The 26,805-nt window shown below is 36.6% G+C and overlaps 1 protein-coding gene across 1 annotated transcript in view; it reads right to left on the bottom strand.

Moving 5' to 3' along the window:
* Positions 1–26,805, bottom strand: part of DPYD (dihydropyrimidine dehydrogenase) — a 369,255-nt gene that overhangs the window by 147,719 nt on the left and 194,731 nt on the right. Inside the window, exon 14 of the mRNA XM_014939498.1 lies at positions 3,272–3,436. Coding sequence (XP_014794984.1) covers positions 3,272–3,436 — 165 coding nt within the window. The remainder of the gene's footprint in view (positions 1–3,271; positions 3,437–26,805) is intronic.

The following is a 26,805-nucleotide window of genomic DNA, read 5'->3' on the forward strand; positions in this document are numbered from 1 at the left end:
ACTCATCCAAGTCATGAGCAACCTATTTCTCCATGAGAATGCTATGGGAAATGGTGTCAAAGGCTTCACTAAAGTCTAGATAGACAACACTTTCACTTTTTTCTTGAGCCTTAGATTACTATAGCACTTTACAATCAATCTTTTTTGGGGGAGTGGGGATGCAAAATTTGCCAATAAGGTGTCAGTTTTAGAATAATTCAGAAGCAATATTTTAATATGACATTTAAGACAATGAAATAAAAGAATTGTTCCCTATTTTCTCCCTGTCAAGTTCTCAGTATCTACTACTAAAGACCAAAAAAAGTAATCCATCTTCTCCTGATTAATAATTACATAATATGATAAATCCTGTGGTATCAGATGCTATGTATGACAATGTTTTAGTTAACCATGTAAGGAAGATGTTTAGATATCAGAAAGAGAGGCCAATATAAGTAAAACTACAATATCTGGGAAAGTAGAAAGATGATGACATATACAAACAGATCAATTTTCTTCTCGCTTTCACAGCTCTCTGACTGAAATGTTATTTTCTTGGTATATAGGAAAGCAGTGAACACAGTGTTTTTAAAACTGTATCCTTTGAAAATTTAACAATAAACAATGCAGAATAATACCATGTATTTTAAATGGTCTCAGCCAAATTGCTGAAGTAATGCCTTAATGAGAGAACTGAAATACCAGAAGGAAAACAATTCCATTTTTAACTGCAAATCATTTTAACAGAGAAGCAGCTGATTCAAAAACAAAATAAATAAAATCTTAGGCTTGTACTGTGCATACCATCTAATTTCTTAATTACTAAATATTAAATTAACTCAAGTCTCAAATTGAAACATCAAAGCTTCTGATGATACTTCACAAGCAAACATACAAAATCCAGATACTTTTTCTTTTTGCTTTCTCCTCTGCTTGGGCCCTTACAAATATTGAATTCACTGCCGGTGGCACTGAAGTAAGTTTCTGCTGGTGGCAGCTCTTGTCCCAGTCTACCCCTAGTCCACGGTCAAAGGAGAAGCTAATACAAGAGAAGGCTGAGAAAGGCTTCCAGACAGAGATAACTGCAAGCTACAAGCAAGAATCAGGAGTCAGAAGAGCCACAGAATGAGGCCACCCACTAGAGGGGTGAAGACGGCACAAGGGAGATGCTAGCTCCTGATCTATAGAGGCAACATGTCACAGTTCCATGACATTATCCACTGAGCTGTGCCTGGTGGTCCTCTTCTGCACAATCCCTTGGAAAATTTAGTTTAAATCCGAGGCTTTGTTTAGGGAATTTTTTTTTTTTTCATTACAGTTTGCTTCTTCCTAATGGTATGAGATAGGATGCTGTTGTGAAAAGCCCTTCTAGTGAGGTATCTATTTTGCTCATATCCTTTTCATCTGTAAGATAAATCCTACCTTAAATTACTCATATTACATAGCAAAAGTACTTATGTATAAATTTTGATTTGTTTCTAATATTTACTGTAGCAAGGTAAGTTATTTTACTGTAATCACTTGTGTTGTCATGTCTGTTTGGCTTTCATTTGAGCAGAAAATGTCATTCTTTGCTTGTTTAAGAAGTTCACCCAAATATCTCTCAGAAACTGAGTTTGGTTTTAATAACCCCCCACTGCCCAAAAGCATCAAGTTTAAGAAGGCTTTCTAGAGAAATAAACGAGAACCAAGGCAAAAAAAATTCTGCAAGCTCTAATTATACAGAATATTTCAAAATAAGCACCAAGAGATCTCTACTCAGTGAATAAAAATCCATTTTCAGTTAGCAACAAATTTACCATTATAATTATGACAGTTCTTAGATGAGTTCATGGGCTTTTAAAAATTCTTGCGAGCAAAGCCAAGGTCTACTGCTGAGTGCTGCTTCCCCTATGCCCACGCAGGCATTACCAACCTCAGAGATGCCACATTGGCTCCAGCCAAAGTGCAGGAGCTAAATTCATATTCTCAAAGTAATGAGAGGTAATAGTGAGGAATGATCAGAAGATGCTCACCCCAGGAACTATGAAAGAGTGAGACTTCTTCATCTCACACAAGAGGCTAAGTCTCAGAAACCTCAACTTTTCCTTCTGAAATTGTTGCTAGTGCTTCTGCTCACAGCAGAGAATGGTTTGGTCTCAAGCACAAAATGTTGGGAAAGATTTTTGGTGAACGTTGCAATGGGGACCATTCCCACAGCAGAAATGGCCAACAGTCTTACAGTTACAACAGCAATATCCAGGACTTTGTCAAAGGATGCTAAAATCAGCATCAAAGAATTGTATTATCTTTTGGTTCATACTTTCACTATTATGAAGTCCAGTCATAGTAAATAAAGTGATACGAACCTCAGCAAAGAAACACACAGTCCATCCATAGTGAAGCAGGATATTAAACATGCAGCGCTTAACTTTTACTATCAATACAATGGGTTTAAACATTTTTATACTTGTCGATGTGCACATTTAAACTCCAGGAATAAGAAAATAAGCGAACTGTTTATCTTCATGCAATAAGATATTCAGCAACATTCACTTACTTTGCTCATAGCTGAACCACGGAGGTAATAGCCTCAAGACAGAAGATATGTAGGCTCTAGGATTTCTAGCTCTATCCATTCGAGATAATGATTGAGGTGAATTTTACTTTCCACCTCGCTGTTCTTATTCACTAGAACTGTAGCTGAAAATCACTTATGCTAGCTAGCTGGCATCATTGCTCCCAGCTTTGATTACTACCTTCTAGCCAGATATTCCCACACCCAAGACGGCTTTAACGAACTCTATCCTTGTAGTTAAGTTAACTTTAAGTCAGTATTGCTTTTTTTCTCCTAAAGCAGGCAATTGCTTATAAAAGTATTAGAAGTATCATTCACATATGGGTTAAGAATAAAAACAACAAAGATTCTTTTTATAATAAAATTAAATTCACAATGAAAATGATTATTATATATATACATCTTTAAATATGACCTTAAATTCAAAATTATTCACAGCAGAACTGACAACCATCCACACTGGGATCAACTCTTTCCCTTGATATTATCTGTTTGAATGCAAACATCAGCCTCACTAAAGAATCATGACAGTTGTCTGTGTAACAGTCATTTCACAGAATTTTCTGTCATAAAGATTATTTGGATGGGCTTTTGTGTTTTTTAATAACATACTTGTATGTCAATAAAGCAATTTGCATTCTATATAATAAATATTAAAGAGGTGAGTTTTCACAGATCTATAAACTGGAGATTCTGAAGAAGTACATTGCATCTTTATGACTGAGTGGTACTTACATGGTTTGGAAAGTCAGCCTTCAGTTCAGCAATACTTTTACACCAATATGCTGCTGTTTTCTCGCTGATCAGTTCAATGTTTAGAAAAGAGCCTTGGCCTGGGCCGTACATAGGACCTGAAGTAGTTCCACGCACAATCCTTGGAGAAACATTGGTCACAATATCCTGCAAAACAGTGAAAGCTTTCAGATTGGCTTTGCAAAGTGCAGCATACATATATAAACAATGTCTATGACATAATATAAACTTAAATGTATCAGTTGTTTTAAAGATGTAGTTATTATGAATAAAACTACAATTATAGGCCAGTTCTCTAAATCAGCAAATTCTCTAATTAGATTTCCTACATCAGAGCAGAAATATGTTTGTTGTATGTTTGAAATGATATGTCAACTATCAATAAAATGCCAATATGGGGCATCTATAAACTGCCATAAAAAACCGTCATACAAAAATTGCTATCATTTAAAGAATGCTTTTGTGTTGGGCAAAAGGCATACAACGCTTTGTGTAAAAACCTGTGTTTGCCTCAGTCATGTAACAGCATACATGTGAACCATCCTCCCCAAAACCAGTCAAAGTCCATGTCCTACACTAACAGGTGAAGTGCAAAGAAGTGCTGCCCACCAGCCTCTCTGACTGGTCCAGTCACCAGCAAAAGTATAGCAGTGTACAAAACTTCACAAATGAAATGATATGACTAAAAGAGACAAAAATAAGACCAAAAATAGTGAAAACTAAAATCAATATTGTAAAGCACGACATTTCTGAAGGTCAACATGAGGTTAACAAACAATTTTGAAACATGCAGTAAACATGCAAAATGTTGACTTGTTTAGTAGTCTTAATTAAGCTGCAATGTCACCGTATCTATATTAACAAAGAACTGTAAATTCTGACATTATTTAAAACTAAAGAGAAACATAGATGGCAAAATGTTCCTTTTGCCAATTTCCAATTAAAAATAATTTTGAGTAAAGGTCATTTATTTACAAATGTATCAGAATTATTTGTTTAAGTACCCCTCCTCACCATCTTGTCATTTTTAGTGAGATAACATGAACCTCCATTAGTATATAGCAATTAAGGTCAATTTACATATTTTAATTAAGAACCATCCCATATAAAACAATTAGGGTAATAGGCATACTAACTGGATTTCATAACATTTGGACGTTTTTCCAACTAGATAGACAGGAAACCTTAATTAGCATTAATTAGCACTGATCTGCATATGTTTGATAAGGCATACCCTTGCCACAAAAGATTATTTATTCCTGAATCTGCCAAATGCTGCAGTTACAGAGGATAAAGGGACTTTTCTTCACATTGTATGTAAATTTGAGGTAATCATCTGTTTATAAAGTTGAATTAATTATTATACGGTAAATATGCACTAATATTTTATACTGATAGATAATTATATGTCCATTTACATATGTAGAAATCACACAAAGTAATCTCACCAGTTCATCTATTATCAGGCCTAATAAATCTGGAACATGGACATCACAATATTCCCTAATTTTCCTATTGTAATATTTTCCCTTCAGCACAAAAGCTTCAATTCCCTCTCAACAGTTAAGTTATATTTTCAGAAAAAAATAATTCAGAACATTTTCTGAATGTATGCAAACCAAAACCAAACAGTACAGTAAACTCCCCTCACTCCCAAAATAAATTACAAGAATTGCAGTTTATGCAGAAGAACTATTTACACCAGTTTGCTCCGTATTATCCTCTTGAGTGTTTCATGCCATTTAAATTGCCTCAGAAGAGCTTGTGCTTTGACTTCACCCCAGAAAACTATTCATATACACAGGCCAGTGCTATCACATCATCCAGCATAAGAAAATATGCAAAGCCAATGACTTAAATGCTGGCAATCTGACCTTACTCCTGCAAGCACAGGGTGCACATGGTCATTTTCCAACAGATATGAGCTTCTTTGACCATGATGCAAGTGACTACGAGCTTCCTTTTCCCGTGCTCCGAAGCAGTCAGAAGCAAAGCAGCGGCAGTAGCATGGCACTCAGCCTGAGCTAACAGCCTGTCTGTTACTGGGAACTATTAATTTTAGGTTCAGTGCAAATTACGATAAGATGCAGGTGGCACACTTTCCATTTTGTCCATGTGTACGTGTACACACGTGTGTAAGCCAGACCATGCCCGGAGTCACCTATGGTACTGCTTGTTATCTTACTATATGCGTGTTTTGTTGTTCTTCCAGTCTCTCTCATTTTGCTACTGGTAAGAGTTCAAAGACTGAGAAATTACAGCCTAGATGATACCTCTAGCGGGACACTCCAAAGCCTCAGTCTGCTTCCATGCAAAAACACTCTGAAGTTTTTGTATCTGCTTTGGGTCTCCAGGCAATCTCTTCTCTCTTCTGAGAACAGAGACCCCTGGTTAGACCCTGCGACTGCTGCCAAATCCCCATGGCTTCGACCCGCTCTTTCCCAGACTCAGTCATAGCCGACATCTGAGGGACAATTTATCTCCCCAGGATTCCACAAAGTTGAATCAGGTAATGCACAGACTATGCAAACTGTCTCAAAAGCAGCCACTCTTCACTTTAATGTCCACAAGAGATACACAGCGCCACATAAAACAGTAAACACGCATACATCTCTCTGCCTACGTTTCCTCACTCTTGAATTTCCTTGAGATTTTGTGAGATCCCCTGTGGTGCTCAGGGGCCTTCCCCTCCCGTCCCCCGCCAGCAGACAGCTGCTCCTTCAAATGGCGGATTCCATTGCCTCCCTGCTGCCTCTGTGTCACAGGACCCCTCCGCTGTGTCCGTGCATCACTCTGTCTTTCCTGACCCAGCTGCTTCTGTTTCCAAAAATCCTTCCTGGCTTTGAAATCCAAACATTGCCACCTGGCTGCTTTGTCTTGATTCCTCCTGAGAGGGATATGCTGTCCTTATTTAAGATGGCGTTCCTTGTTTGCCTCTCCTAGCTCAGAGTGAGCTAGATGGAGAGACTGTAAGGACTGGCACGCTGGCACCTCTCCTGTCTCTTGTTAGCACATGACAGCCCCAGACACAAGAAGACTCACAGTTCATGGAAACAAAATGGAATTTATAAAACTTATGTGATGATTCAAGGAATCTGTCTATGTACACACAGAACAAAATCACACAAGTGACAGAAATGAAAATTGTCTCTTTGAGATGAGTGTGAAATACCTATACAGAACTTGCCTTACCATCATCTTTCTCTTCAGTCTCCTGCCACGGCTATGAAAGTTAAACAGGGAGAGAGTTAGGCAAACGGTATATTGGCAGGGCTTCACCAACTTCACGTCCTTCGGTGTTAGAAGTGAATTTTACATGGTATCACAGGTTCTTTCACTAAGATGGGCAATTCTTGTGGCTGGCCAATTGTTACTGCCATCTCCAAATCAGCAGGTTAGGTCAGAGCAGCTGAAATAGTCATAGTGCTCCAGGCCACGGGGTTTATGACAGATCATCCTCTGGTGTTTTAACTGAACATTGATTTTCCCTGTTTACAGAAATTGTCCAGCCAAATACTGGCACTCATCCTTCCTTTTCTTCATCCTCCCCTGGTGAGGCCCCATCTGGAATAGTGTCCAGTTCTGGGTTCCCCAGTACAAGGACCGGGAACTGCTGGAGAGGGTACAGCAAAGGGCTAAAAAGACGATTAGGGGCCTAGAATATCTCTCTTATGAGGAGAGGCTGAGGGACTTGGGTCTTTTTAGTATGGAGAAGTCTGAGGGGGAATCAGATCAATGCCCATAAATACTTACAGGGTGGGTGTCAAGAGGATGGTGCCAGTCTTTCTTCAGTGGTGCCCAGTGACAGGGCAAGAGGTAATGGGCACAAATTTGAACATAAGAAGTTCCATCTAAGTTCCATCTAAACATGAGGAGGAACTTCTTTACTTTGAGGGTGGCAGGACACTAGAATAGGCTGCTCAGAGAGGTGGTGGAGTCTCCATCTCTGGAGACATTCAAAAGCCGCCTGGACATGTTCCTGTGCAACCTGTTCTAGGTGGACCTGCTTTGGCAGAGGGGTTGGACTAGATGATCTCCAGAGTCCCTTCCAACCCCACATAATTCTGTGATTCCGTGACTTTCTGAAATGCCACCTTTTCCTTTTATCCCAAGCTATGCACACAACCCTTTTACTGTTAATAAAAATAGCTGTGTGCATAAAAAGCTAAATGAAACTGGCGCAAGAAGCCTGACAGGAAGCACTTCAAGGTTTGAACCTAAAAACTTTTTGATTCTAAAAAAAGCTGACTGCTATAAGAAAGATGACCTGACAGATGAGTTGGACTGGTTCCTGCATGCAGTTCAAAATAGAGGTCCACATAGAGGAATAGGAGAATGTCCCCATACTCCAAAACGAATCAAGCATCTTACCTCCCCATGCGACCGAAGCAATAAACAGTCCTTGGGAAAAACAGCACAAAGCTTTTATGTACTCTGAAGACCAAGGATAGAAGACTTTTAATAAAGAGCAACTAGAGGAGAACAAAGCTTATATCTGACCACACTAAAAGACAAAGTCATAGAAAAAAATGACTTTAAAAAAAAAATCATTGGCAAAGGGAAACAGAATAGCCCATAGAAAATTAATTTGTTTTGTAGGGAAATCTTGCAAATTAATGTAGACTTGGGGATTAGGGAAACTGTATTCAGTACTAGATTATAGCAAAACAACTTGGTTTGGGGGGAGTTAATGGAAATGAAGGGAAACAGTGACAAAAATTGAATCAAGGGGCAACTGTGAATCATGAATATTTCAGTTACTGAATTTCTTCTTTTGCCTCAAAAGCTGAGTATTTTCCCCAGGAGAGCACAGCAGAAACAATAATATCAATCTCTCAAATATATTTAACTCAGGACACCACCTAAGAAAGTTGTGCTACACAGATAAAAGCACCAATATCCTGCTGCTTTTGGATTTCTCTTTTCTGCTTATGAACAATTCTGGTATTCTGGTAACTTGAGACTGAGTTCATTTGCATTACACATATATTTCTGTTCCTGTTGATTAATTAATTAACACACTAAAAAAAAAAAAAAAAGAAAAAAAAGACCCAAGGCATTGATCAGGCCCCATTTGCTCAAATAATCTCTGAACTCTGCAATCAGATCATTGCATTCTAAACTACTTAAGTCTAATGGGCTGGGAGGTTTGAGACAACATCTTAGAGATAAAGCCCAAACACTCAGCACTTTTTAGTCAGTTCAATTTAAATAAAGGTGCAAATCAATTCATCAGCCCAAGCCTTACTGTTCACTCTAAAAGTTGTTTTGCTTCACACTGTCCACATTTGCAGTTAATAATTGCCACAGATTTTTGTATTGTAAAAACACAACCATACTGTTTAAACTGAGAGAGACCTTTAATTTGGGCAAAGGGACATTTTGAATATTAAGGGACCCAAAAGGGTGTCCAGCACAGTCTTAGATTCTGTGATAAGCACATTCATTGTGTGTTTCTCCTAAACTAATCAGCAGAGAAATAATTCACATTGAGAATATTAACATTGTCATCTGTAGGCGTGGAAGTTAATGAGCCATAGAAATGAATCAAGCCGTTCACCTCTCTCTCAGACTTATTGTTTTTGGGGCATCAAAAAGACAGCTTTTCATTAACTGGGTTCACATTTCTATTTCAGAATCATGTCTCCTAGAAACTAAAAAAAAAGATTTTGGAGAAAAACGTTGTGTAAAGAGGTCAGTTGCTGGAATGTATAAAAACAGTCTCCCAAAAAATGTATCCCACACCTTCGCGCCTGTTCAATTAATATAGCTATATTAAGCAAACATAGTAAAAAGAACCAAAAGCATAAATCTATATGATTTTTCATATCAAAGCTCTGACATGTTTCTATTGATTTGCAGAGCTTGAAACATTCTTTTCTGCCCATTTTTTTCCAAAATATTACAGCTAATGGTATTTTAATGAACACTTGAAATAATAAAGTTGCTTAAGAGAACACACAAGCATTTATACTTGGGATATGAAAAGAAAATTAATTAACTGTATCTTTAATTACTATATTAACCTGTTGTACATGTATTCACTCCTGAACGTACAGGTGTTCTTGAATGTAAATATCTGCAGCACAATTGAGGTTTCAAAAAAGATTTTTGGATTTTAAAAATGCATTTAATCACACTATACTAAGTGTTAACGTGTTTTCTTCACTCTGAGAGGCTTCTATTGAGACACAGAGAACTTGCCTTGCAGCTTTGGCCCCAAAGTCGATGAAAGTCACTGCATACTTCAAATTAAGCTTTTCTCATCTTTAACTTACGAAAGCAGATAGGACTTAGTGACCTTTGCCAGTTTCTTTTCATTAATATGGGAAAAAGATTTAATGCAATGAGCAGATTACTACTTTTTACAAAGTTAATTTATTTGACCTTTCTTTCTTATAGGGAGGGAGGGCATTATACTTGCCAAGTGTAGTACGCATCTGTACATTTCTGGGGTTACTACTTACTAAATGTCAATATGAACACCATGGCAGCCACACTGGTCTCTTTGTGAAGAAGAGAGCTAAATAAATACCTTATTAAAGTAATTTTAGTCAAGTATCTCAAAATAGCATACTTAAAGTTAGCAGACAGTAAACTGCAATGTAAAAAAAGCCCAAATATAAGTTTCTACTATATTCAATATACCACCTTCTTTACTTGAACAATAAAGCACAATAGCTGAAAAATGCAGGTATTTAAGCAAATTAAGATGTACTCCTTTTCCCCAGATTTTCAAAGATGTATCGAAAAGGTTGTAAGGATTTCAAAATCCTGTATGTGTGAAACATTTTTAGAGCTTATTTTCTAAATCCTTTAATCAACCCCCCCAACATCAAGATTCAGTTTTCCCTACAGTTTCCGCTAATTACAGTAGAACTTGATGCACACTTCCAACCTATATAAAAATATAGAGAAGAAGGAGACGTCGCCCTTTTCTGCCTAATATCGCAGTTGTTAAAGCATTCTGGAAATCTGGCTCACTGCTGTTGCACACCCTCATAGATACAAACGGCATCACAGACTTATGTCCTCGTAATTCCCTGCCAACTCTCACTCAAGGTCTTGTGATGATTTGCCTCTTCTGTGACTCAGCTGTCTAGCCAGACTGTGTCTAGTATCACCCCTTCTGGAGTCTTAACCATCCACAAAAGGCAAGTGAAACCTGAAGCAACAATATCACTTCACACTGCACCATTCCTATACATCCTTTTTGAGTTGCTCCTCATTTTCTCTCCTCCATCAGTTCGGAGACAGGTGACATCTCTGTGGGATTCCTCTTCTGTAGCCCAAAGCACTGACTTACTTTCCCAAATTTCCCCAAGCTCCAGCTGAGCTTGTCAGGCTCCTTCTAACAGGAAGCTAAATCTACACCAAGGACGTCCACAAACACAAAAACATTCCATCAGGTACAACGACTAATTTCCTTATCTGTTAGAGTTGGATTTTTACAACATATAGCGAGACTTACTGGCTTATGGAGCAAGGCAAGTAAATTTGCTTACGATTTCTGCCCAGGGAGGTTTGATGTAAACACTGGCACCTTCCAGTGCACAAACCACTGTTATGTTGCAGACAATACCACCTGTTGAATTTGTAATACTTGTATTTAGCATTTTATTTTAGTAAGGGAATAGGCCAAATTTTATTCTTCCCATATGAGTTAAAAATCTCAGCAAAGTCACTTCATCACTCCCTCCTTCTCTTTCCCCCAGTGAATATGGAAGCATTTTTTAAGAACTGAAACCACCCTGACAGAAAAACTTATCTCAGAACATCCCACCATGCAGAAACTGCTCTAATCTCTTCACAACCAGATATGAGAAATTTAGTACCATAAAGACACCTCCATTTTTCATTGTTTTTGTGAATGAAGTCTAGACCTAGCCCTCTCTTTCCTCTTCATTGCTTTCCTTCTCTTGAAGACAGGAGAGCATATAATGATAAAATAATGTAAAATAATTATTTTTCAAGTTCTCTCACCAAAATAAGAATTGAACTTAAAAATCGGTTATTTCTTCAGCTTTCCAGGATTGTTAACTAAAGTGATTTAAAGCATAAATGTTCTGATCTCTCCACTAGTACAGAACAGATCTTGAAAAAGATCCTTGCTTTTATTTATAAATTACACTTCAGCTTTTACGTGTAAGACCTAGTATGCTATAGAGGGAAAAAGGATACTTATCTGTCTCTTGACAGCTGTTTGTCATGTGTTTGCAAAGATGAAAGTACCCAAATCTGTACGTACCTAATAGTCTTAGTCTGGAGCACAAACAGTGCTTGTAAATCTTCCTTATTATTCTACTCTATTTCTAGACAGAATAAACTGAGTTATGCAAACTATTTTTTAAAAAATAGACTGTTACCTCATAAGTGTTTTTACAACATTACACTATCCCATTTGAGTTTATTAAACCAATTTAACACTACAGACCCAGCAAGTAAGCTAGCTTTCCAAATCAATAAATTAGCACAGAAGACTGCAGCCCCATAAGGGAAAAAGCAATGTGTCAGGATTTTGGAGAAAAACTGCTGAAGCGCTCATATTGTGTGAAAGACAAATGACAAGTTAGAGCTTTAGTTACCACATAGTTGATGTTCTTCTATACCATCTCATTAGTGCTTTAAGATTTAACCATGAGAAACTTCAAAATTTACAGACATTGAACTTAATTTCTACCTAAGCTTTTATCATTGCTGCTTGCTCAGCACACCATTGTTCTTATTAATGAAATTTTCAGCCAGTAGGTCATCACTACCAATAATTTATGATTAAGACAGCAAAATCCCAAAGTCGTTAGATAATCTCACTAGATTAGAGTATAACATTTTTTTGTTTACTTTCTTTACCTTAGAATAATCTTGGGACAATCTCATCCCCATTGCAAGTCAAGTAAAAATGGTCTGCCGCCCTTCTTAAAACACAGCAGTCCCCCAATCTTTGTTAATTCATGCATGATGGTTTGACTAGAAGTCCTAATTTTATAAATTAAAGCTCCCTAACATAATGAATCAGGAGATTAAAATATAAGACAAAAGCAATATGAATTATGAGTAAAAGCACAAAAAAAATGAAAGAGTAACTATAATGTTTATGTCAAGTGTACAAGTATATGTTTTCTAGTTGAATTACATATTTTACAAGAAAATGAAGTTTTGGTCCTTGTTTACAATTACATTTGCTTGAGCAGTTTTCTTAAAAACAACCTTTTCATAATACAAAGCCATAATTCTTTAAAATTAAAACATTTAATACTTTTCTTATTTTTGACATTTTTGCTTGTTTTCCAGACATTAGAATGTAAAGACATTTGTACTGTAATTACAAAAGATCATTTTAAAATGTACTATGTCCTACAGCACTTTGCCTTGACAAACAATTACTGGATATCACATTCAATAGAATACAAAAAGTAATCTTTATCACAAGGTTAAAATTAGACTTTGAACAAAAGATGCTTTCAAAGCAAATCCAAATTCTCATCAGCTTTATATCAGTTTCTCTGGGAGAGACAAGCAAGCGAGGGAGGGAAAGAAGAGAAAGGAAAAAACCATGAAGGACATTTGAAAAATTTCTTGCTAATGTTTAGTGTGAGCACACATTTTATCAGTTTTCTGATAAAGGTGTAAGCAGTAGGACATGACTAAATTTCTGCTGTCAAACTGCATTGTGGTCAAAAGCTATACCAATAGAAGACAGAAGCAGACATAGTTCTTGAGAACAGTTGCATCTGTATTCAGACATTTAGTTTAGGATCCATTTTCGCAGTGTATGGTTCTTAGATCTCAGTGTTTTGATATAGTAAACTACTTAATCAATGAATGGCTGCTTTAGCTGGCTGATGAGAAAAATGCCCAGTAATTGTCTTACAACATTAATTCCTTTTCAGAGAGAGGCCACAAGAACAGAGAATCATGTTTAAATGTCCAAGACTTCTGTGATAAAGAAAATCTGAAGCTGATCAGTGTTTGAAACAAACAGCAAATAAGATGTAGCAGAAGAAAAAAAAAGAAGAGGAAAAGATATTCTTCAGCTAGCAAAGAAAATCAGAAATAAGAATAAAGTAAGAACGTCTAGTAGCAAGCTCTTTAGAAATTTACTATCCACAACTTTTTGACAAATCATACAATTTCCAGCAACAAAAAAAAAATTGAATTTTTCCTTGTTTCTTTGTCTGAAGGTTTTTAGTTTTCCATCTAATTAAGCAACCAGAGCCTTCACAGTGCAGCATTTTTTTCTGGACTGTGCTCTGCACCTCCCAGGAGACAACCCCATGAAAAACAGTCACTGATGAAGAAGTCAGCAGCGGATGGTCAACCCTGCCATTTTAATTGAAGCACAGAGTTCAAAATACCAAAAAAAAAAAACACCATCTTTAGAACTTTAAGTAACCTCAGCTCCAAGAATACACCTGAGAATAGAATAGAATACACCTATTCATTGTACTATATAGACTGTACTGAGATCTACTAAGAAACCAGATCTTTCAGAAATCACTGCTTCAGACTACATGAAGTGAGATGTTTCATACTATCTACAATTAAACAAAATGCAATACTGTAACAGCACAGATAATCCCTGGGATACTAGATTTGAATGTCTTGAAACCGTGTAAAAAAATCACTCTCCTGCAAGTTATATTATTGCGTCAACAACGTTATATTATTGTGTCCATTATTTGTGGAACTTCGATGAAGTACCTGATGAACTTTATTGAAAAACCTAAACTCTGTATAAGTAACTCATTTATGTTCTCTAAAATATTGACAAGGCTTTTTTGGATAATAACCCACGACAGATGCTCACAAGTGATCAACATGTTGAGACAGGATTCTATTACTCTGCTGCAAGCAAAATGTTGCAATGCTAATGATTTGAGGGGAACCAAATGGAATAAAATAGGAGTAGATGGATAAATAAAACATTTACATGGGTTGCAGCTTTTGATCTGTATCCTAAAGTGAAATTTCTGTGGCATGGCTTCTGAGGACCTGTGTACATTCACAAAGGTGGAAAACTAATGCATAATAATTAAAATATACTAGTCCAGTTTATAATGCTCCCCTCCTTGGGACTCCTGCGGATTTAGATCATAACAACTTAGCTTTCCTTAAGAGATTAATTCTTTTACAGACATCAAAAATGTTAGCCCACTTTCAGCTGTCAGGGAATATAATCATCAAATCAGTAATCAAAACTTGTTGTGAAATGTACTTAACTGGCCAAATAAAGGAGCAGCAATTCTTAAGACTTCATTCTAGACAAGTACTATTGAATGATCCCATGAAATAGGAAGGAAAAGACAGTCTAAAGTACAAATCTAAGAAAACTAGGCAGGAATCAACATAGAGAAGACCCAATTAAAAAAAACAGGTAAGAGCCAGGAAAGAGAAGCAAGAATTACATGACATATTTGCAGCAGTAATTTTAGGAGAGTCACTAGAGGAGTTATGCTTACAAGGAGAATACAAATTGTACTTCAAGAGGAGGCAAAATTAACATTGTTTCTCACACATCATTCTTAGAGACAAGTCAATGTTTTTTTCTCTAATACTGTTTTCTAATTGCTAAACAAAACATTGTAAGAAGGCAGTGTGGCAACATCAGTAGTGGCAGGTTCCTAAAGGGATGAACTAAAAGCCAAGACACATAATGACACAAAATGAGCTCTTCTAGATAAAAAATGGGAGAGAATTGCAGGTAGTGTCATCATTCTAACAAAATCCCTAACAGAAACAGCAAACAATGAGAAAATGGGTTCTTTAAAACCCACAATATCTAGGATTTTGCACAGAAACAAATAAACAAACAAAAACTCTAACACAAGAATTCTAATGTCTGCTAATTAAGCATGTAACTTCCACTTGAAAAAAGCTAGGAGGTAACTATTTATTTAAGAGACAATAGTACATGGATTAACAAAGCTCCTGTCAACAGCTCTGGACACCTGTACCAAGCTCACTTATTGCCTAATTAAATATTAACATGTCCTGATAGAATCTGTGGTATAATTTTAATTACTGTTTTCTCATAGGGAAGCCATATAATCAATGTATTTCTAGCTGTTCCTAGAGGCTGTTTTGTAAAACTCCATTAGTAAATTGTGAACCATCACTAAAATATTTTCCTCCAGATTGTTATAAGTAAATCAAGACTATTATATTTTCCTAGTAGGAAGGGTGAATAGATGTTTCCCTTTAAGGGGAGAAAAATATGATTTCTTCAATAATCAAGAACAAAATCTTATAACTACAATCCTATTTAAAGAGTTATTAGAATTCTTGCACAAAGAATCAACATCGGGGAGGTACAGAACATCAAATTTACATTTAAATTTATGTATAATCCAAAATATTTTTATTGCTGGATTAAGTAATTAGGAGGAGAATCACATGACTCCCTAGAAGCATGTATTTAAATTTTCTGGTGGGGATGGATTGCAAATATTAAGGTACATCTTGCACCTACCTGCAGCATTTTTCTTTTTCCATTAGGATTAAGAGTGCTTAAATACTATAAACATTGATTAGCATTCGTGTATATTTAGGGGTGAGAAATTAAAGGAAATCAAACCAATTCTTTCTCACTCTTTTGAAATTACTTTCCTTATAAATCAACTTGCAAAGGATCTCAAATCTTCCACTCCGAATTAAACTATCATCCTGATTGGATATAAAATAAGATTTTTTGTATTGACTAACATGTTTTTCCTGACCCGCTGAGTCATGGAACGAACGCTGCTAGCATGTTATGATCGGGGCATTGTGTATACATCCCAGGGAGGGGCTTTGGGAACGCAGATCCTGGGTGGGCTGCAGTCAGGAAGGGCATATCTGGATCTGCTATCAGTCTCTGAAAGCACTGTGTGTTCATCCATCAGTCATCACAAAAGGCACCACACATAGGCTCCATAATCTAGAGAGAGATGACTTTTTCCTCTTGAGAGCCTCAAAGCAGAGATTTCCAGCCTGCTGGGCTGATTCTAGTTTTCCAGACTGAGCTTGTAATAAATAAACATTCAGTGTTTGCACATGTTTTAACTTCTCTGACAGACAGGAATTCATGTAAAGAAGTGCTGAAGTGTACACAGATTTTTTATGCCAAAGGATGAGCTCTGATTCCTGCCCGCTTGTGGCAGACACAGAGGCCCCAATCTCAAGTCTGGTTTTCCTCTGGGTTCACCTGAAGTTTTCATAGCAGCAGGTTAATAATTGCCTATTAATTTTTTTAAATGCTGAAGAAAAATTACACATTCTATTGGCTTTTAAATTCAGCCCTGTGGGGCATAAAGCACAAATTTAATAAAGCAAAAAAAAAAGCAAAGTTCATTAAAATCTTCTTGTAAGAACTGAATGTAGCCATGATACATGGAAATTCCTAGCAAGACAATTCTTCTGTTTACCACTGAGAAAAAAAAATATTCTGAGCTGACCATATTCTCTCTCATTAAATGTATAATAGGTCCCAAACCCCAGCACTCTTTGGAGTCACTGCTCAGGTCTGTCAGTTAAGTAAATACGCTTATCAGAGAATCCAGCAGCCACACATAGATAGGCTAGAGATGAAGTCCACTCCCCTTGAAATCAATAGGAAGGTGGTTGTTACAGACTACACTTAAGTTAGGGTTTCGTTTGGGGAATTTGTGGTAAAAGTTCCCACTACTACTGCCACAGGGGTGTAAAAATGTTTACAATGGCTGTGGCTGGATCTCTGGCACTATCAATGGCAGAGCCAGCTGAGATGTGCTACAAAAGACTTATGCATGCTCAAAACTGGAATTATAAGGATAAATCTGTCCTCAGCTAGAGAGGGCAGCCTGACCTGCAGGCACTTTGTTTATTCCAGTAAAATATTGATTTAAAACTGGGACAAGGATTCAAAAGCCTTCTGATGCTAAGGGTAAAAAGTCATGCACAAAGTCCTATAAGGAGAAATACGTTTTTTCATCCCACAAGAAATCCTGGATTAGGAATAAATATATTAGTGACAAATAGGACATAGGGAATGTCTTCCCATACTTTTTCCTACCACAGAACTTTGGAGTTTAAAGCACAGCTGACTGCAGAATCTCCCTGAGAAACAGAATATACTTGCTGCTGACATGTGCCAGCAGCACAGATGTTTGATGCCAAGAGGAAAGTTTGTCTCAGGAGCAAGGATGGCTCCACTGCACTGAGCTTCAGCGTTCCTTCTTCCACAGCCCTAAATTGCTGATCCTCAGCCCAGAGTTGTATCCTCAAGTATGGAGATTAACCTACACAGTATAGTCAATGCTCACTTACTGTAATGTGCAAAACAAGAAAGTACATAGGCAGGTATGGACTGCATGTTTCTGCTTTTTCTTCTGGTTTTTATGTATCTGCTTATCTTAGACAACACTCACCTAGCTAACAGTGGTTCCTGCAGCCAGTGCAGAGCAGGGCAGGCTTCTTTGTTGCATATCAGGAAGAAAAAGATCATTTGATGCACACAGTGATACAGCAGAAACTTTAATCCTCATGGTATTTACACAGTATTTTGTAAACTCCAATGCAAAAGTGCAGTATCCCAAGAATATCCACAAACTTTTTGACAAATTCTTAAACTACAATCATAGAAACTAGGTTATTGTAGAAGGGAATCCAATTGGACATTATGTAAGCTCTTTATGCCATGCATCTTCTCATGACTTATCTTCATATCTTTGAATTTTATGTAAACATATATGCACTATATATGCATATTTGCAAAAGAAGTTTCATAATTTTGAATTTGCATCATTCATACTTCTGTGAAACAATATTTTTTTTTGGTACTCTCTAACCCATAGCCTCCTTAAAGGAAAAAAACTGTTTTAAATCTGAATCATCCCATTATTCTATGATATTTAGTGTCACCAGTGATAATAACACTTCTTAACCAGGCCCATTCCTGCAATTAATTTCATTTTCAGAGTTCCCATGAACTCCAATATGCATTCCAATATGGCTTCACTGCCAGATCTGAGCCTTGTTAAGGTAATATCATTTTTACTTTTTTTCTGTGAATAGAAGGATGCTGAGAATGGCTAACTTCCGACATATTGTATATGTACAATCATCAACAACCCAGCCCTTCGTGAAAGTATTCATATATAAACATGAGTGCTGCTTGTATTGCAGTTCTTTAAAAGGGACTTCTCTCACTGCAGCCATTCTGTTCTGTAGTAATATAACATGATTTGTTTGTGAAAATATATGCATCTACTTTCTATTTACACATACTGAATACATGAACTCACCTAATTTTAATTACGCATCATTACCTAGCGATACAGACAGCAGAATTCTCCCATCTAAACTGTGAATACCAGCATCACAAAAGATTTTTTCTTTTTTAAGTGAAGATAAGTTACTGCATTAAAAATAAATGAGCTATTTTTGTCAGTTGATTGGACACTGAGTACACATAATAAATCACCAAGAGCATTGTATGCTAGTCTACGTGCTAACCTTGAGCTGCAGTTTATCTATTGCCTGCAATTCAGAAGACAATAAGGTATTTTACCCAATCAGCTGATCAGCTGAAGGAACTCAAAAGAGTGAAATGGCTTTGAAATACACAGGCTTTTAGATATCAAATTACCTCTGGAACCCTCTACTCAGAAGCAACTCGAACAAAACCCATTTGAAATACAGCTTCAATATTCAAAAAAATCAATAATTTAAACCACAGGTTGAACATTTTTACTGCTTCCACTGCAGACTGTCGTTTTTTGAAATGAAAATGCTAATGGCACCAAAGGGGAAAGCTCCAGCCAGAAGAGATACATGTGTGCAGACATGGATTGGCTAGAAATGCTGGTTTGCTTTCCCTCCCCCAGTTACGTTTACATAAGATCTCTTAAAATAAATAACTCTCATTTCCATGATTTAAAAAAAAAAAAAAAAAGTTTTTCTTTGTTGCACTTGCTGTTTCTGATCACGAGAGCTTAGCTATATCAGACACTTCACTGTAAACATGCATGCTGAATGCAAATACTACATCCTCAATTATGCTATTAAGTTGCATTATTTTGAAACGGGCACTAATGTCGTGCTTTTGAATACCAGCTAGCACACTCTGAACTCTTGTTTTATACATAGAAAAGCAGGAATCTAGGTGATGTTGTGTTCCAACATCTACATCAGAAACGGGAAGCAGTCCAGAGCATCCTGGAAAAAACAAACAAGTACGGATGGTCCACTGCCCGCAATAAGAGCTTATTTAAGGGCAGAAATGGCTGGCTGACAAAAGGCTTCTAAAAAGATAAGGAAAACACATAAGGAGGCGGCATGGTGGGAATGTGAACCCTTGAACACAATTGAAGCAAGCTACACGTGGAGGATGTCTGACAGAGAAGCAAGTCTCTCCTCTGCATGAATTCGACCGTCAGACAGATTCTTAGCAGAGCTTGAAATCTGTCAGTCTCTTTGTGTAGAAACTGTTATCTTTTGGTAATTTACACCTCACTAAATCCTTGCACTTTCTGGCACTAATTTTTTTAATTACTCTAAGGGAGGAATGTAAGAAGCCAAAAAAAAACCCACCCAAAAAGCAATGAAATACACATCATAAGACAAAAGTTATGCATCTACAGGTATGCAACTCCCAGCACACACTAAGAAAAAATTTTGTTACAGTAGCAAAGCATCACTTTCAGTACTGAAGAGAGGGGCGTAAGAAATAAGTTGCAAGATTGATGTTTTTTGGTTTATAGTTTTAATACTTTACTCTCAAGTATATTCTTATTCTCTCTTTCATATACTTTAAGAGCCTTCTCCAACCATAGAGTTAGAACAGAAAAGAAAATGTAAATGTTATTGTGAGGGTAAAGTTGCTCAAGGGAAAAAAAAAAAAAGGATTTGGATACATACAGTTTTATTGTAAAGTGAAGATTAAGGTTGCATTGCCATGTTAAACTTTCTGTTTCTAGAAAAAAAATTATCATAATATTCCCTTTTGAATTTTCTGGCTGATAGATCTGTTCAATTTTAGCCCAAGATAAATGCAGATTTTCAGCCTGGAATGAGAAATGACAAAAGTATAGCCATTAAAAAAATGTGACACTCAAAAACGCATACTCCAAAAATTTGGACATGGACTCCAATATTCTGCTCTCCCTAAAGGCACAAAACTTTTCTGGCTATCAAACAAAAAAGTCCATAAATGTAAGCAGAGAAATTCATCTGAGTTTAAGTAAACCCAGAATATAGGAAAATAAGATTTGTTTATTTATGTGCTTGAGAGGTGCATTACCTTCATGTGAAAACATGTATTCCAGGTACTCCTGGCTGTCTTTAAAATATACCTCCTACACAATAGCAGCAATCAACTGACCTTCCAAGAACACTGCTCTTGGCAGCAACATAAACTTAAACAGAATAATAAAAAAACCAGTAGCAACTAGGAACCCAATATTCACCCTTTCCTCAATTCTTGCAAAGTTAAGGAGGAAAAACAAGCTCTTCAAGTTTGTGCTAGAGTTAAGAGACTCGGGCTGTTACAGATCACCTTGGGGCAAGAGTTTCCATCACACTCAACAACAGTGTTCAGATGAACTGCCAGCACCTCCTTCCCCTCCACGCCAGTGCACCAGAACAGCGTTACAGATCACCTCGGGGCAAGAGTTTCCATCACACTCAACAACAGTGTTCAGATGAACTGCCAGCACCTCCTTCCCCTCCACGCCAGTGCACCAGAACAGCACCGGCCAGGCACATTTTTAATTCCCCAATAAGGCACTTTGTGGGGTTCAAGTCGTGAAGTTTGTCACCACTGACAACATTTGGATTGATTTAAGATGCAGTCCCATATAGCATGTATCGGCTGTAGGTTAACTTTGAAATACAAAGCATGTATACTCTTAGCAAGGCCTGCATTCAGAAAATAAAAGGAGCGTAGGCTCCTGGCTCTTATCTGCTGTTGCAGCTACAGCCTGGAATGGAACTACATCCCTCAGCCAGAAGGACTGATAATTCTCTTGCCGTAGCCTCTGGACGTTTCCTCTAACGATCCCAGCATTACTCCTATCTTGTCTGGATTGACTTTTGCTCAGCATGCTCTCAACCATGCCCCAGTCTCCCACAAACACTGAATAATGCAATCAACTGCTCAAGCTAAATCAGCTGAGAGTTATAAAGCTGAGTTTCGACATATTGAAAACACTTCAATCAATGTCACTTTACTAAACCTTCTCTATGGCTTGATATACACATTAAATAAAAGGGTAGCAAACAGGAACCCTCCTGAACTGCACGGGGAGAGAACCATCACACGCAATAAACTGGAACATAATACCAACAACGCGCCGACAACAGACTCCTCTGACTACATTGTTTAAGCGTGAGATTTGAAAACAGACAATAAGGATGCTTTGGGAAAGAATGCATTAGGGACATTTGGGAAATGCTTCCAGTTTTGATCGAGTCCACAATAAAGCACAGAAATACGGTAAGATGCAGCTACAACTGCATATGAAAACATCAATATATTTTAAAAACCCCATGATTTCTCAAAAAAAGTTGTTAAATGATGCTGCTTAACAGCAGTATTATCGCCATGCATTTTTTTGTTATTACAGATTTAGATGTTGCAATATGGCTTTACATAAATACATTTACTATACCGTGTGAATTACTGGAAACATCCTTTTCTATGTTTGTGCGATTTATTAAATCATAAATCATAATAGCATGTGCCAGAAATTCCTTTTGAAGGACGTAATAAGGTAGCAATTATCCTCTGAACTCCTTTCTCTGTCTTCAGAGAATAAAATGCATTAGCAACACACCCGTTTGCTGCCCCAAGATAGAAAATGAAAGCAAGTGTGATGGTTGCACCGTATGCTTTCAGTTCCTGCAGTTGGCTGCTGAAGTGAGCTTTGTTCCTGAATGTGCTCTCAGAGACAAAAAGAATAGTTTCTCCAATATTTTTTAAGGAATAATCCTTAAAAAACAGTACAGAAAAATGAATCGAAGAGGTTTGTTTTTGCACAACAAAAAACATGTGGAAAAACACACACGTAAATATCACATGTAAATTTAAAATATATTTTATTTAAAGAAAATTAGGTACATATGGCCTCCTTGCATGGTTATGACTTGAATCGATGAATTACACCTTTTTCATTTTATGCAACAATTCACAGAATCTGATGCAGGGGAATCATAGCATTTTAGTCTGTGCAAATATACACAGAGGACCAACATTACAAGTACTCTTATAATCCCTTTACAGAAGGTTGAAGGCCTTCTAGATCAGCCTGTTAGTGTTGGGAGTCCTGTGTCAGATGACTGGCACAGTAAGAATGCTCTTAGCGTACCACAATTTTGCTCAATTATTTTTGAAAGAAAAATCATAAACAAAAATTCGCAACATAGAAGGTGCAACAGAAAGGCATTATTAACAGGTACAGGGAGATAAAAGCAGCAAGATCCCAGGACAAAAATGGCTTTTTTATTTCAAAGAAAGTATAATTTTCTCCCTCAAATTTTGATTCAAAAAATATTCTATTTCGATGGGAAAAGAAACATATTTGTTTAAATTAAAAGGAAAAAAAAAAGAAAATCAGTAATTTCAGCAGCAAACCATATCTGGAATTCACTTTGTTTTCTTTTATTCCAGGAGGACACTATGGCCAAACCACATATTGCAAATGCCGAAAAGTAAAATGATGGGGACCTCTGAAACAATGTATCATTTCCAAGACTGAAAGTGGATATTAAGCTTCACTTTGCTTAAGTGACATCAAAATATTGTTAATAAATAAACACATGCAGACATACTTTCTTCATTTTAGCTCATGATATACAAAAGAGCTATTTTTTCTTAGAGTTTGCTAATACATAGCTTAAAATTAAATCTCAGCATCATGTGAAGACTCAGTCCTGTATTGTGCTGTGCTGATACTGCAGGAAGCTAGACTTGTAATTACCTTTAAGAAAGTGCATGTACTACATTATTTTACTGAATTACAAATTGAAATCACAGTGAATTGATGCTTTGCTGAATTGGTGTCTGTACTCCTGTACTGTCCAGGTTCTCACTGTTTAATACTCCCAACAGTTTCTATCAGCTTTAGGTCAGAATTGGGAATTTGGATACTTTCATTAATCATATTATAGTTATGCATAGTGTATACACATTTAATTCAGAGCATCATTATGACTTATTCATACTCTGTCACATCTAGGGATGAGCACAATATCTAATGAGGACTCAGAATACCATATATGAAGGTTGGCAAGCATCCTTATTATACTTTTTCAAAATCAACATACAAATTGAGTATCCTGGGAACCAGTATAATTTTGTGACTCCAGTAAACAGATCACAATACAATAAAATTACCGTCATGGTCAAATTGCACAGGTTGGTGAAGTTTTTTATATGAGAATTTTGATGCTTTGTGTTTATTAGCAAAAAATCTAATTATCTACAGTCCAAATTCTGACTAAAATATGAGAAGAGCATAAGTCACAGCTTTTCTAATAGTACTCACTTAAACCTTATTTTATTTACAGCTTCCAGTAGCTTTCAACTAAATTTCTCGTTGCGCCCGCTGCCACGTAGCTGGAGAAGGCTAACAAACCCCTCAGTGTTCACATGACAACCTTTGTGCAAACGCATCCTTATTCTGTCATCTACTGGCAGCGTGCTTCCCAGTCATGTTCTCTGCCAGTCCTTACCAGTTTGCCAATTACACAAGCTGCTTCCCAGACATCAGACAAAAATTCCACAAGACTGCTGTGCGAGCGTACCCTAATTAACCATCAGCTTAATTAGACAATTTACTGTGTAATTAGCAGGCAATTAGTCAACACCTCTCAGATCTTATTGACTGCTGTGACAGCCTTCCTTAGTCTACACATTCCAATACGCTTCCACGACCACAATCCCAGCCCCATCCTGTACGACAGCAACTCTTCCAAGGGAAGGGAAATCATATTACATAACAAGGGAAGAGGGAGAAAAATCAATATATAGCCTGTTCATTTATTGAACTGTCTTCTAGCCAAGACTTTCTTTTTCTAGCAATAGAAGGTCAGCTGCTAACGAAAAAACACCCAGCTATAACATAAGCTTACGTCTTTTTCATTTGTAATACATTTTAGGATTATTTTTTTAAAACTCTTCTATTCCACTGAATTATCAGAAAATTCAGGCACGCACAAGTTAAGGAAAAAAAAATAATTTGTAAACTTACTTACATATTTAGGTTTAAGTATATGACTGAGAACAGTGAAAAGGTACTGATAGCTGCTTTTGAAACCTACAGCTAGAATTGGAATTAACTGCTTTATAGTCCAAAATTCACCAGGAAAGTCCAAGCAGAGTAGCTTTAAAGTATAAAAAGTCAATACTTGATAATAATTCAATGACATTACTGTAAATCAGTAGAAATAATTTTTGTAGTAGTATGAAATCCTCTACATAAATCTAAAGCTTTATGCCCTTGTAATACATGATGTGAGAATATACAATTAAAGACTATCATAGTATGTATATTAAGGGAACATTTAAAATGTGTGTTCCTTTTTCCTTTTTCTATAGACCAAAAATTAGGTTTTGCAATTAGCTGTGATGAGCTTTTTGGTTAATTTAATTCTTCAAGTAATAATTCCAAAATTCATGACATGGACACACCTGTCTCCTGCTGCAATTAACTCTGGAAGATTTATTCGCTAAAATACTACACTTTCTGACTGGAGGATGGAGTCCCATACAACCACAATCTCTATTATAGTAAAATTATTAGATAATTATATACCTCAAATAATGATAAGAAATTTTATTAAGAATACACTCACATACATATTTGCATTAGCAATAGGTATTTTAACATAAGAACCTATCAATTTTTTTAAACATATGGGACTTCATTCTGCTTTTGCAACAACGTCAATCAGGAGTAATGCAATTTTATCACCATGAGATTCAAAAATCAGCTCTTTGCTTTCTTAACTTCTTGTGTGGGCAAATCCAATGTTAAACACAGCCCTACCAGTTTCATTTACCAAGCGGGAACTCAAGACCTGAGATAACTCGAGCATTTAGGAGAAGCATGTTGCCAATTAATCCCTTAAAAAATGGTTAAGCTAAAGCCCTGTAAAACCCATGTGTGGAAGCCTATGCCAGTTTAGACCTAGTTATATCATTTCAGCTTATGTCTGCAAACTTTTTAACACAAGCTACACACCACCACGTACACACTTGACAATGATGTAAGAGTGTCCACGTACAGTCACTTTGGGACAACATTTCTGCCAACATCCCAAGGTTGCATGGTCCAACTGGGAATATTCAGGCAGTAGCTGTTGCATGGGATGCTTCAGTTCTCTTATGTTTTTCTTGATGGAGATGAGCAAAAGTGCTCATCCAACAGCAGGGCTGCCATTTAACATGTACAGCTAAAGCAAGAAACAACCAGTTGGTGCCCAGGGAAGAAGGCATGGTGCTGGAAGTATGACTCCTGTCTTCCCCAGTATGTTTGCAGCCTAATGTTTGTGGGCAGAGGCGGGGTCCCAAAGTGTCACCTAGACTCTTGTAGAAGCCAACATTTGTCCACAGCTATCTCATTCACGTATGGATTCTGAATGTAGACCTCAGAAAAGATGCTGAACTGTACATGACAGCAACTGAAGCATAAAGACTTCCTTTATTCCACTTCAGTATCTCAGTAGACCTACTGAAGTCTGGATTGCATTCTGGATTTTCTTGTAATTAAAATATAGAATTGAGGAAAAAAAAAATAAGTCTGACACATGTAATTAACCAAATGAGGAATAGGGAAAGTCAATGACTTGACAGGACGGAAATTTCTGAATTCTATAATGACAAAACATATATTTCTATTTTTTTTCCTGAAAGTCTGTGATTATCTACTGAAGTGCAACACAATAACTCAAAAAAAAATAGGGAAGTTTATGTCATTTATGCTAAGAAAAGTCTTATGCTGTGATTGTCTTGGATAGGCATTTATTAAATCTAACTATTAAGAAAAATATATCTAATAGATTATGAAATACATTAATGCCACTTAAGAAACTTATATGCAGTCAGTTGTTTTGAAGAAAGTAAAATACTAAAGAGAGTCTGCAAAAATCTGAATTGAGAATGGAATTTAGGTATGAAAATTCTAAATTTCAAAATTACACTTGGAAATTTCTAGCTTACATTGAAACTGCCTTTTTAGCTGAATTCTTTTTTGACACAAAATTATTTGAGGTATTTCCAAGATTATCAAAACCCTTCCAAGGCATAAAAAACAGCTACAGAAAATGACACCTGAATGATATTTTATACAAGTACATTACGTATTTGCTTTTTAGAATCCTCTTTTTTCAGGATGTGATATTCAAAAATGTTAAGTACTTCAGAGACAGCCATCAGGAGCTGCAGATTCTCAGCAGTTTTGGAAAATCATACATGTGTGCTCTCTCTGTCTCTTTTTTGTTAATTATTTGCAGATATTTCCAGAAGAATGAGGTAAATAAAGCAAAGGTAGTAAAAAGCA

Source organism: Calidris pugnax, unplaced genomic scaffold, assembly GCF_001431845.1.
Source record: "Calidris pugnax isolate Ruff unplaced genomic scaffold, ASM143184v1 scaffold18, whole genome shotgun sequence".
NCBI classification, from domain to species: Eukaryota; Metazoa; Chordata; class Aves; order Charadriiformes; family Scolopacidae; genus Calidris; species Calidris pugnax.